Genomic DNA, 13,800 nt, shown 5'->3' on the forward strand with positions numbered 1-13,800 from the left:
ATAAGGAGCTCTTATTGTGATTAGGATGTAACTGGAGCTCAGGCAGGGATGAGACTGTGTGGCACCATTGCACAAGCTGAGGCTGGCCCAGAGCCCCGCATTCAGGATCCAGAGTCCTCACTGCCAGTTAGAAGACAGGCTGAGTGCACAGGTGAGCAGAGGCAAAGGGGGCAGCGGTTCTGGCCATGAGATTCATGGAACCCTAGAGTCACCTGATCTGGACAGACCTCAACTCACTACAAACTGACCAAACATACCCCTTTGTGACACTGAGTCCAGGCCTGCTGGGCCTTCCTGACTTCCCCCAAGACAATGGCTGCCCACCTTAGCCAGATCTCCAGGACCCATCCGGCTCAGCATGTCCAGTGTGATGCGGTGGTGGGCGAAGAGGGGCAGGTAGTGCTCAGCAGACAGCTCCACCAGCAGGGCCACCAGCTGCCGCTCCATGCCTTCTTCCTGCGGGATGGCCCAGTGGGAAGGCCAAGGGTGTCAGAGTGAAGGACCCAAAGATGGGACAGTCTGCGTATAGGATACCCAAGTGCGTCTTTGACCTCTTCCCCACCGAAAGGTGTGTAAGTGCACAGAGATCCATCCACAAGGGAGCTCGCTGCTGTTCTACAGTGGAAATAGTCATTTAAACACCCACCGAAGGGAGCTGGGTAAAGCCAGGCCACACACAGGGCACAGGTGGGCACCTGAGAAAATGGGGAGAGGCATGGCCATGGGCTGGAGACTCCATCAGTAAACACGAGAGAAAAGCAAGCCACAAGAATGGTGTAAATGAGGCTCGGGCTGAGAGAGCCTCTTCTTGCAAAAGACCCAGGTTTGAGTCCCAGCACCCATATCATGTAGCTCCTAACTCTGTAATTCCAGTTCCAGGCGCCTGAGGCCCTCTGGCCTAGGGACCACCTGGTACACATGGCACACATAAGCTTACACCTAAGTAAAAAATGAATCTAGGCTGGGCTTGATGGCTCACGCCTTTAGTCCCAGCACTCAGGAGGCAGAGGCAGGTGGATCTCTGTGAGTTTGAGGCTGACCTGGTCTACAGAGAGAGTTCCAGGACAGTCGGGGTCATGCAGAAGGACCTTTTTAAATCTGTTGTTGTTTTGAGGCAAGATCTCTCAGTGAACCTGAGACTCATCAAAAAGTAAAACAAAACAAAAATCTTTTAAAAAAGTATTTGGGCTGGAGAGATGGCTCTGTGGTTAAGAGCACTGGATGCTCTTCCAGAGGACCCAGGTTGATCTCCAGCACCGACATAGTGGCTCCTAACTGTCTATAACTCCAGTCCCATGAGCTAAGCCCTCTTCTCAGCTCCAGGGTATCAGGTGTGTAAGTTGTACACAGACTCATAAGCAGGCAAAACACATACATAAAATTAAAATAAAAGACATCAACTGTGAAAACACTCGATGTCACTTCCCAGTCACTGCATGCACACACTGGCACACCAGCACACCCCTGCACACATGCACACACCTACTGCAACAGCACACACATACCAGGCACACACATAAAACACAAAAACGTAAGCCAGGCAATGGTGGCACATTCCTGTCATTCTAGCCATCAAAAAGCTGAGACAGGAGGATGGCACATTCGCAAACAGCCTGGGCTGTAAAGAAAGACTATCTCATAAAAACCCCAAATCAGGCTGTCCATGATGCCCTCTGTGAGCTCCAGTCCAGCCTGATCTACCCATCTCACACACAGTGAGACCCTGCCCAAAAACAAAAAGCAAACAAACAAAAAAATTATGTGTATTAGGCCAGGAGTGTTGGCGCACACCTTTAATCTCAGCAGGCAGAGGCAGAGAGATCTGAGTTCCAGGCTAGCCAGAGCTACATAGGGAGATGTTGTCTCAAAAGCAAACTAAAACCTGTGCATGTGTGCATGCGTGCATGTGCCCAAAGAGATCGCAGCCACGTCTGCCCTGCCCACTTGCTCAGCAGTGGCCAATGTCTCACCTCCTCTCTCATCAGAGTGAACACTCACTCACTTTCTCTGCAGGCAGCTGGCCCACTGGAGTCGCCTGTGCAGATGACCCTCTTTGGAAAGAGACCCACTAAGTTCCTGGGCCAGATGGTCCTTACCTGCAGCTTCAAGGACAAAGGCTTCTGGTTCAAAAGCCGTTGGTACTGGATGAGCCAGTAATTTTCCTGCTTCGTTTCACTCTTGGCCTCTAATTCCGCCTGCCAAGAACAGAAGCCAGCACCATTAGCTACTGGCTAACTTCTGGAAACAGAGACTACCAGACCATGGTGTTGCCTACTATGCTCCTGAAGAGTGTCTGACTTTTCACTGTCCCTGATTTAAGTCACAGGGCAAAGGCAGGAAGCCCAGCTGTGCCCAACAGCAGGGAGTGGGCGTGGGGAAGGGCAGGGAGCTGTCTAAGTCACACGTGTGGCACCGGGAGCCTGCTCCTTGCCTCCCGCACTGAGTCCCACATTCTGCTACACCTCTGAGGGACCCCCTTAGTCCATTTGTGGAACAGAAAAGTCTTGTGCAGCCATCTTTGTCCCCAACAAGGGCATGCCTACTTCTGGATGACAGCCAGCAGCTACAGGACCTCCAGGACTTCTGAGCGAGTTGTTTTGCTGGACACAGCTGACATGCCAACGGCAGGGATGTCCCCACTCTCCTATGTGGGGACCACTCATAAAGGGTTGTTCTGAGTGGGTGCTACCCAGGCTCCAGGATGAGGCAGTGAGCTAGTGATTTTGAGTGGTTATCACCATAGCAACCATCACTGTGGGCCATGCTCAGTCTTGTGTCTGACTCTTTTAATGGTTCCTCCTTGAGAGAGCCAAGAACTCCACTTTCTTTCCTTCCCTCTGTAACTACATTAACAGTGTGCATGCACTCCACCCCCGTAACACGTGTGTGGAGGTCAGAGGACAACTTGGGCGTTGGTTCTCTGCTTCCACCAAGTGTCCCCAGGAGGAACTCAGCTCATCAGGTCTGGCAACAAGCGCTCTTACTGCTGAGCTGCATGTCGCGAGACTGTCATGTCTCTGCACAATTACTCTTCTGAAAGAGTGTCTTGCTATGGCCCTGTGCTGACCTGGACATCACCATCTTCCCCATTGGGCTCTGAGGGGCTGGGATTACAGTACAGGATGTCCCTCCTGAGCCCATGGTCCCGACTGTATGCTAACCTGGGGCTTCCTCCCTTAGCCTGTGCTCATGCGCTATGGGTATTGGGTCAGTTTGGATGGGCTGTGGGTGCTTTGTAGGAGCTGGCTTCACTCTCCTCGGCTGGCCTAGGACGTTTGAGACGGTCACAGAAAGGAGTGATTCCATCTTTTCAGCCCTGGCCCTCTATGTAGGCACCCAAAAGTCTGGAGCAGTGTTTGTAAGTGGGGCTCAGCCCATCTGACATATACCGGAGTAAAAGGCAACGAGAAGGGTTAGGCTGCTCCTGCTAAAAGTAGTGGTCTGTTCTTAGTATGTCCTGTCCTGTGCTGAAGAGAAGAGTCAGAGCTGTCTCCGAATCCTGAGGCCTGGGGAGCACCGGCCCAGGGAGGACCGGCCCAGGGAGCACTGGCCCGGGGAGCACCGGCCCGGGGAGCACCACCCTGGGGAGCCCCGACCCGGGGAGTGCCACCCTGGGGAGCACTGGCACAGGGAGTACTGTGGACAGAGGCTAACACTGGCTGTATGCTCATTACACCCTACTCTTGATTCTGGAGATGCTGTGCTGTCTCAAGCTCTGTGGCTGCAGTTTCCCCACAGGAGGGACTGTAATCTCGACTGTGAGTGAAAACAAACTCTCTCCCTTATAACAAGGGTTCACAAGAAGCTAAAACAGATGCCGAGTGGCGCTGTCCCTTCCCCTTTAGCTCCCCTCTGATGAGCACCTACAGTGGAATAACAAGTGTTTCAAAAGCACAGTGAGCACGCCCAGGCCACGCACGCCAGTGTGATGCACACAGGCCCAGGGGACGTGTAGCACAAGTCCAAGAACATACCAGGATGCCATGGAGCTCCTCTTCCCGCTGCTTCTTCTCTTTGAGGAGCTGCTGGAGCAGGTTGCTGAGCGCCCAGCGCTGCTCTGAGACCATCTCCTGTAACACAGCATCCGACCCGAGACACCGTGAGCCCTCAGTGGTCCCCACCATGTAGCCTGGCAGGGCCTGGAAGCCCCACTAACTGAATTCAGGGCTCTGACTAATGCCTCAAGGCTGAGTTGAGGGACAGAGCCCAGAGGCACCCCTAACTCTGGTATGCTGCCCACTTCCACCCAAGCCCTCAACCCTCTTCTCTGTGGGCTTCAGGCCAGGATGGAACCCTAGGGATGGTGACCACAGAGGGTGAGAAATGGCACACAAAAGGAACAAGCCATGGGTCTTGATGGACCACAGCACACAGTGGAAGCAGATGGCGAGGAGGCTCATGTGGAACCTGCACGGTGAGGAGGGCACCACATACAGATGAGGGGGCTGCCACACAGGGAGACACATGCCAACTGCCCTGTGTGTGTGGCCACAAACTTATCCTCTTGTCTCTGGAAACCCCATGGCAGTTCTAACAGGGAGAGACCTGTGGCTTGAGCGAGCTTGGACAAACATGGTGGCAGCTTCCTTGAGGAAGCCAGTTCCTCATCTGTGGAAACCATCAGAGGCCACCAAGAACACTCTAATGGGCTGATAGCATAGGCTAGCCATGAAGAGCAGCCTCCGCCTTACAGAGGGGTCAAAGAGAGGCCCAGTAGGTAGGGACAATGACTCGTCTAAGGCCACCTGGCAACTTGGGTAGGCCTCGGGGCAGCAGCACTCTCAGCATCGGAAGGCCATGGGTCAACTGAGACTTGCCCTGGGCATAGCCAATGACAGATGAGCACTCTCAGAGGCCTGGCATGGACACACATCCATGTGCCATCCTACCTTGCCCCTTTGTGAGTCTGAGGGTCAGGGAAGGGAGAAGGGCACCTTTTTTCCATGTGCCAAGCTGTGCTGCCCTCGGGGTCTGTGAGCAGGACATCCGGGGCCAGTTTCTGCTCACATGCCCTTGGGACTCCAAAACTCCCTCCACGGGGAGCATCAGCCCAGAGAGTGGGACCCAAAGCCCACCTGACCACACAGCCACCAGCCCAGTCAGGGGAATGCAGAGATGGTGATGGCCCGGCAGGCCTGGCAGTGAAACCCTCCTTCCTCTGACCCTCTCGCCCTGCACAGAGCTACCTTTGCCCATGGACCACATCTGTTCTACTGGGGCTGGGCCGGCTCTCTGTGTGCCGGAGAAGCCTGTGTCTGGAGCTGAGGAGCAGCCGCCCTGGGGTCGGGAGTGGAATGAGGGTGTCGTCTGGCTGGGAGCCTCACATACCTGAAGCGTCTCTGTGTCCAGGGACTTCCTCTTTAACTCCAGCTGTGTCAGCTGCAGTAACTCAGTTTCTATTAGCCTAATCTGAACAGAAGATGAAACAGGGGCATTGATTCACAGTCACCACGGTTCCCTTATGTGCTGCTGCCTGGCCAATCAGGGACTCAGAAACCTTTGTCAGGAGGCCGGGTAGCCCGGGACAGAGTGGATCTTGCGGGCCTTGGGGCCTCACTGAGGAGAGTAGAACGGGCTACACCTCGGAACATGGACGCGCATGTCTCAGTCAACAGCACTGACCAAGAGCCCAGCATAAGCATCTCAGTGGGTGCTGGGTGAGGTCTGAACGATGGAGAGGGGCTTCCTTCTGGGTCAGCACTGAGCCCTATACCTGTGGACTACGGATTATCAGTTTCTTCATGTAGCTGTCAGGGGGCCAGAGGGTAACAAAAACGACCCAGTAATGAGCCTCAGTTATGTACTGATCACCTACTATGTGCTAGGCCTGGGCCGCAGCAGAACCATCAGCTCTGGCTCTCAGGTGTTTCTCTGCCTTCGCTTACAAGGACAAGGATACCAATGCTCAGTGTAGTTAGTAATTTGCCTAAGGACAAAGTGCAGGTATCTGAGAGACCATTTTCCTGGAATATCCCAACTCAGGGTCTGAGGTGGAACGGGGCCATTGAGAATATCTGGGGTCACCACATGCTCTCAGAGACCACAGCCAGTGACTTCTCTATCCCACGTCAGCCAATGATCCTGTGGCCTCTTCCAACCCTGAGTATCTGATGCCACCAACCCCTGGTCAGAGGAATGAGCTTCATGTCCGGCAATGTGGGATTGAAATTAAAGAAGGAGGTTTAAAAAATTAAGTTGGTTGAAGTCAAATAAGAAAGAAAAAGAAGAGAGAGCATGCAAAAAACGTGGGATTCAGTGTGTAAATATGAAGCGACGTGTGTTCCCATAGCCTGACTGTGTGCAGCGCCTCTCCACCCAGCAGGGCCTCTGCCCAAGGCTACTCCACAGGTTGGTAGTGGAGTCTGGGCTGGAGGGTGGTTTCCTCCTCCCAGGCCAGGGTCCGTCCTCAGAAGGTCTCAGGACCTGGCTTCCCAGTCAATCGGGAACTCCAACCCACCCCAAGAAGCCATGTGTCCATCAGTCATGATGACAGGCACTGGGGTCTGAGCTGGAAAGTTTCCTACAGAGTCATTCAAGTAAGTGCTGCCCTTTCTCCAGCCCAGGCATTATGGAAACACACTGCACTTGCCCAGCAGGCTTCTGGTCAGGCTCTGGGATGAAGCCACCACCTTCAGCGCTGTTCAAGGCACAAACCATCAGCCCCATTGTTGAGGGAAAGAAAGTCTCCAAAGCGGTAAGCCATGGACTTGAGTTTTAATGACTGCTGGCCCACAAGCCAGGTCTGTGTGTGGGAGCAGATGAGCACCCGGCCAGCACTCACCTGGCTCCTGATCTGCCGATGCGTGAGGTCTTTCTTTACCTGGAGAGCCTCGAATGCAGCCTTCTGCATCACACTCTGCGGGAGACAATGCACACACACTGAGAAGAGGCCACCCTCCCTGGCTCGCCAGCCACGTGGGAGCCACATCTGCCTAAAAACACCTTAGAATGTGGATCTTGGGTGGGCGGGAAAATAACTGTTCTCTCTCCCTCCTTTCAACGCAGGGTCTAGGTAGCTCAAGTTGGTTCTGAATTCAAAGCACCCTCAACCTCCTGGGCCCTGGAATTATAGCAGATACCAGCCACACACAGCTGGAGAAGTGACTTCTGATCTCCTACGTTAAATTTAAACAAACGAGGATGAACAACGGAGGTTCTGAGGTCAGACGCTCATCTGACACATCCACATGACGCTGACTGCAAACAGCCAGGTGACTGGCATTCTGAAGACGGAGAAGAGCACCCGAAACCACAGGTGGGACGAGGACAGCCCCAAACACCAGGGACAGAAGGACAAAGAGGGGCCTCCAGTCCTGGGTCCTCTGTGGGGGAAGGATACGTCACAGCCGCATCCACTCCTGTTTCCCTCCTCCCCCATCCCAGTACGAGAGACTGAGTCCCGAGAGATGTCTGCCCACTAAGGAGGCTCATATTAAGCCAGAGCTAATGCTCATTCCAAGAGACGTGTGTGTCACTGGGCACACACAGGGTACTCCAGACTCAAGGGAACACGACCGCTTCAAAGGCTCCTCACCCCCGAGTAACACGATTCAAAGTCGCCAGCAAAGAATTCAGAGTCTAACCCAAAAGAAGTCAATGTCCTTTTCAGTCAAATAGAAGATAAGAACAAGCGAATGGATGAAGGAAAGCGGCTGCTTCCAGGTCTGCATGGAAACCCACCGACCGGATGAGAAATTCAGCATGGAAAGAGAGATTTTCCAAAAACAAAAACCACAGAAATGTCTGACTTGGGAATGTCAATAAATTGACAGACACCCAGTCACCTGGATGCACACGTGGACAAATACACCACATACATATACGTCCTAAGTTAATTAATTAGTAAACTGAAACAGAAACATATGTGACCATAAAGTCAAAAATTCTGGAGCAGGAGTGAGAGACCAAATTTAAGATTCCACGAGACGGAGGACCCGAAGATAAGAACCCGGGGCACATGAGACCCCTTCAGCGAAAGTAAAGCTGACTTTCGAAGTTGAAGTTCAGCAGTGGCCAACTGACACCTTAGCTGGAGAGAGGGCTCAGTGGTTAGGACCATTGGCTGCTCTTCCAGAGGGCCCAGGGTTGGTTCCCAGCACCCACATGGTGGTTTACAATCGTCTGTGATGCCAGTTCCAGAGGATTAGAGCCCCCTGCTGGGCTGCATGGGCAGTGCATGAATGTGCTGCATAGACACACATGCAGGAAAACACACACACACAATTAAACTGCCGAGACTACAAAGCAAAACAAAATCCAGATCATAATGAAGGCAGGCAAGATGGCTCGGGAGGCAGAGGTGCCAGGGGCCCACATGGTGGAAGGGAGAACTCACACCCACAAGTTGTCCTCTGACCTCCATGACACACGCTTGTGTGCTCCTCCCCAAAGAAACAAACATAGAGTGACTGAAAACGTGAGCTCACGTAACAAAGGCAAACTGAGATCACGTCCGACTCCTGGGCAGAGCCCTCGAGGCCAGGAAAGTGTGGGATCCTCACGATACAGAGAGACTGAAGCAATTTGGGACCACGAAGCCAGCACTGCATCCGGTTCTTAAGTAAATCCTCCTTGTGCTGGAGGAGAGTTCAGAGGTTAAGAGCACTGGCTGCTCATGCAGAGGACCTGGGTTCAGTTCCCAGCACCCACATGCCAGCCAGCAACACCTGTAACTCCAGTTCCAGGAGATCCAAAACCTTCTTGTCTCTAAGGGCATAGCCCACACATGGTACACACACAGGCAGAACACTTATACACATAAAATAAAATGAATAGATCTTTAAGAAGAAAGAGAAATGACAGAGTCGAGAGATCAGGAAAGTAAACTCCAAGAGAGAAACAGACGAAGTAATGGCAGCCAGGGGGGTCACATAAAGGAGACCCCCTGAACCCCTGCTATGAGTGAGGGGGAAAGAGAAGAACAAACCCCTCGGGAAAGAGTCAGCGAGCCTCACCAACTCCACATCTAAACGAAAATGGATGGGATTCAGCTGCTGTTGCCTGTAAGAAACAGCCTTCAGCAAAGACAGGACTGGACACATCGCGTGTTTGTAATCAACTGCAAGCAGCATTCGAGCCTGACAAAGTAGACACCCAAGCCAAAAATGAGTCAAAACCGACGAGGCCCTGCCAAAGTGCTAATAAGGGGACACTCTATCGAGAATGTATCACAATTACATGTGCACCAAATACCGGTTCACTTAATTTCGTAAACAGACAGGTCCTGATAAAAAAAGTAGTGGGTGGCCTCAATAGTCTCTCTTACCAACAGAGAGAGACCATCGAAACCACCACCACCAACTGAATCAACAGAGAAACTCCAGTTACACTGAACGGACACTGACAGGCCACTGGGTGAAAGAGCTGGGTGTTCACACAGCGCTGGCTCACGCAGCCATAAAAAAAGAACTAAACTATGCTGCCTGCAGGGAGATGGCTGGAAATGGAGATCACTGTGCTAAGTGAAAGATGAATCTCATGGCTTTCTCTCACATGTGGACGCTATGCCTAAAATACATATTTATATATAATAACATTGTGTATATTATACTTATGCCTATGCATATTAAACTCACAGGCACATATATATCATATATGAATAAATAGACAATGTATATTAATACATTGGTATACATATTTCACATATGTGTATTTATGAGAGAAAGCCCTGAGGGCAGAAAGGAAGCAGGAAGGTGAAAGAGTGAATATCCGGCCTCCCTGTGCTAACGGTCATGGTAAGTCAGACCCGTCCTTTCCCAAGGGCCAACCACCATGCTCTCTGTCTGCTTCTCACGCTGTGCACTCCATCTTTTTTCTTCCCTTCGCTTTACTTATTCATTTAACTTTTTAGGGCAGGGTCTCTCTGTCTCCTTGGTTGTCTTAGAACTTGTTTTGTAGACTAGGTTGGCCCCAAACTCACAGAGATCTGCCCGTCTTTGCCTCCTTGGTGCTGGGATTGAAGGGGTGTATGCACTACAACACACAGACTTTTCTTATTTATTTTTTGAGGTGAGGTGGTCTCATGTAGCCTCATGGAGGGGTGGTCTCCCTATGTAGCTGAACTTTAAGGACGACTCTGATTTCTGGTCCTCCAGAATCCACCCTCCACACAGTAAGATTACTGCTGTGTGTTACCACACCCCTCAGGTGGTATTGGGATGGACCGGGGTCTTTGGGAATGCAAGGGAATCCCTTTACCCACCAAGCCACCTCTCTGGCTTGAACACTGCATTTCTAGAATAGATGGCATGGCTGCTTCTGCCCATTTCACAGATGAGGAACTGATGACGAATGCCGTATCTACCCAGATCCCCAGCCAGAACTTAGCCACAGGCAGGTGCCCTCTCTGAGAAACAGGGTCCTCAGCAGACATTGAATCCTCTTAGTCTGGGAGAAGATGGAGCTAGAAAGGAGGGAAAGCCGGCTGAGCAGGGCCGGGATGGGATGACTCCAAAGGCAAAGGCCACGACAAGCACAGAACTGGCTTCAGGGAAAGGCTAAGGGAGCGCAGTGGGGCCCTTGCTGGTCCACGTGGCACCTGCTAAGGCTCCGCAAAGATGAAAGCTGCAGAGAGCAGCAGTGCGAGTGGGAAACGGGAGACAGAGGCCCCGCCCCTGCAGAGAGCAGCAGTGCAGTGGGAAACAGGAGGCAGAGGCCCCGCCCCTGCAGAGAGCAGCAGTGCATGTGGGAAACGGGAGACAGAGGCCCCGCCCCTGCAGAGAGCAGCAGTGCATGTGGGAAACGGGAGACAGAGGCCCCGCCCCTGCAGAGAGCAGCAGTGCAGTGGGAAACAGGAGGCAGAGGCCCCGCCCCTGCAGAGAGCAGCAGTGCATGTGGGAAACAGGAGACAGAGGCCCCGCCCCTGCAGAGAGCAGCAGTGCGAGTGGGAAACGGGAGGCAGAGGCCCCGCCTCTGCAGAGACTGGAGACAGAGCAGGGACTGTCACTTCCAGGCACCAAGTCCTTTGGCTGGGGTCCATACTCAGGTAGGATGTTGTCCCCAAGGGGAGGGGAGGTTGCTTCTCTAGAGCCAGGGACCAGAGGGCTATCCCTGGAATCCTACAGGAGGTTGCAGTCAGGCCCCGGGCAAGGGCTCACCTCCTGAAGGATCTGGCTGATGGCTTTGTTCTGGTCCATCTGCTGCCATGACAGAATCTGCTGGAACCGCTTGTCCATTTCAGCCATGCTGCCAGAAAAACAGCACAGTTACTCACTGCGTATTTCCTGAGCACCTACTGTGTGCCCGGCACGTTGGAGGAGACAGAGATAACAACCACTCAGCGCTCCTGGCAGGGCAGTGTGTAGAATCTTGTGGACGACAAGGAGGACGGCAGGGCTTCCATTTGGCAGAGTCACCGGGCCTTGGGTCCATCGTCTCCACTGGACCTCTGCAACACACCCTGAAGTGCATGCTGGGCTCCTGCCTAACCACCTCTTGACGCCCTGGTGAGCCACTCAGCTTCTGGAATGTTCCTCTCAGCATTTCCTCACTCTGTGTATAGCCCTACAAGGCTGGTAACTGGCACAGAACCTGTAACCTCAGACTGCCCAGGTATAACACAGCCTTAACTTTCACATTAACTTAATTTTTTTATTTTTTGGCTGGGCAGTAGTGGTGTATAACTTTAATCCCAGGACTTGGACCTCTAAGTTTGAGGCCAGCCTGGTCTTCAGAGTAAGTTCCAGGACAGCCAGGGCTTCACTGTGAAACCTTGTCTTGAAAAAAAAAAAACAAAAAAAAACAAAAACAAAAAAAAAAAAAAGACTTTAAAAATTTTGATGCATGGGCATTTCCCGTGTACTATATGTGTGCAGTTCCCATGGAGACCAGAAGAGGGCACCAGATCACTCAGAACTGGAGTTCATGTGGGTGTTACCAACTGAACCCATCCATAGGAGCAGCCAGTGCTTTTAACAGCTGAGCCTTAGAGAGAGGGTGGGGGGTTGGGGGAGAACGCATGCGTGAGTGCAAGTGAGTTTGTGAGTTCTGAGGCGGGATCTTAGGTAGCTCCCATGGGTCTGAATTCACTCTGTGGTTTGCTGTGGAACCCCTGATTTTCCTGCCTCTGCTTACCAAGTGCTAGTACCAAGTGGAGCAGAGACTTGAATTTCTTGTTAGTTTTGTTTTGCTGTGACCATGGCCTCAGACTTCAGCTTTGATGTAAAGCAGGACAGATAACTTCCACCCCCACACACAGGCCAGCACCTGGCACACAGGATGGGTTCCGAGGTGAGGGCCGCCCTCACTTTATCACTGACTAAGCCTGACTCCTGAGTCTGCCCAGGGAATCCAGAGGCTGGCCCTGGTAACGTGAGCAAACCTGGGTGGACCAAGAATTCAGAATCCAGCTCTCTCAAGTCTTGGGCTCCCTGCTGACTCCCTCGGAGCCCTCACCTGAACGCACACTCCTTACCTTACCTGGAACAGGCCTGCTGCACCAGGCTCTGCCTCTGGGACTCATAGGCCATCTGGATGAGCCGGCTCTTACAGCTCTCGGTCAGCATCTGCTGCATGGCGGCTGCAGAGAGAAGGCTGTGAGCCGCTGAGAAAAGGCTAGGGTTCCCTGGGTGAGGCCCAAAGGGTTCACTTGATTACTGGTGGATAGTCACTCTTAAACAAAGTCCCTCCTTCCATCTTCCTTCCTTGACAGTCTTGCTAGACAGCCCAGACTGGCCTTGAACTCTCAATCCTCCTGTCCCAGCATCCTGAGTCATGACTGCACATGAGTACCAGTACCCAGCCTTAATGTCTACATGGCTGGACTGTGCTTTAATCCCAGTACTGGGGAAGCAGAGGCAGTCGGATCTCTGAGTTTGAGGCCTGAGCACCACCTACATGCAGAGCCTGGGGAGGCCAGAAGATGGCACTGGATTCCCTGGGACTGGAGTTACAGACAGTCCTGGCATTAGAACCCAGGTCCGTTGGAAGAGTTACTACTGAGCCAACTCTCTAGTTCCTTTGTTGATTTTTTTTTTTTTTACTTAGTAGAGAAGTAAAGGGTAGGGGGCTAGAGAGATGGCTCAGTGGTTAAGAGCACTAACTGCTCTTCCAGAGGTCCTGAGTTCAAATCCCAGCACCCACATGGTGGCTCACAGCATCTGTAATGGGATCCGATGCCCTCTTCTGGTGTGTCTGAAAATGGCCACAGTGTACTCATATATAATAAAATAAATAAATCTTTAAAAAACACAACCCCCTGGATGCCAGCCCCACCTCTATGGAATTAACATCCCTCAGGTGATTTCCACTGCTGGTCTTTGGTGACCCCTCTGTAGCTGTGGTGAGCACATGTATGCCAAATGTCTGGCTCCGAGTCTGGCACATAGACAGACCTTCCATGACAAAGGACCCAAAGATAAGGATACCCCATCTCCACTTTGACTAAGGGCAGGCACTGCTTCAGAGGCCTTCCTCAGTCCCTGGCTGCAGGCTCTCAGACCTGTCTGGAGCAGGTGTCATGGGTGGGTACACGTGGAGCTCTGGACCACACTGGGCACATCAGGAAGGGGCAGTCTGCCCAGGAGCCCATGTGACACTGGCTCTCAGTGGCAGGAGTCAGAGTAGCTAGGCTGTGACCCAGGCCTGACCCCTAGGATCCTCCTCAAAGTCCCGTGTTTTCTCTGTAACTGTAGTTTTCCCCATTCTACAGACAGAAACCTTGAGACTCGGAATCTAGGCTTGTCTGACCCCAGGGCCTGAGCTCCATGGCAGACTTGGCTGCCCTTCTTCAGAGTGGACACTCAGTGCTCTGCATGGCTAACAGAGCAATGGTCCACCTGAAGGTTCTGGCCACAAACCTCG

At 52.5% G+C, this 13,800-nt stretch overlaps 1 protein-coding gene across 7 annotated transcripts in view; it reads right to left on the reverse strand.

Moving 5' to 3' along the window:
* The window catches only part of Lrsam1 (leucine rich repeat and sterile alpha motif containing 1), a 39,460-nt gene that overhangs the window by 4,329 nt on the left and 21,331 nt on the right, over positions 1-13,800 (reverse strand). For 5 of the 7 annotated variants that reach the window (NM_001434259.1, NM_001434258.1, NM_001107833.2 and 2 more), the window contains 7 exon segments: positions 325-456; positions 2,097-2,195; positions 3,975-4,070; positions 5,329-5,409; positions 6,782-6,856; positions 11,097-11,184; positions 12,418-12,517. In NM_001434259.1, the coding sequence (NP_001421188.1) occupies positions 325-456; positions 2,097-2,195; positions 3,975-4,070; positions 5,329-5,409; positions 6,782-6,856; positions 11,097-11,184; positions 12,418-12,517 (671 nt within the window). 7 annotated transcript variants of the gene reach the window in all.

The sequence above is a fragment of the Rattus norvegicus genome, chromosome 3, assembly GCF_021556685.1.
Source record: "Rattus norvegicus strain SHRSP/BbbUtx chromosome 3, alternate assembly SHRSP_T2T, whole genome shotgun sequence".
NCBI lineage: Eukaryota > Metazoa > Chordata > Mammalia > Rodentia > Muridae > Rattus > Rattus norvegicus.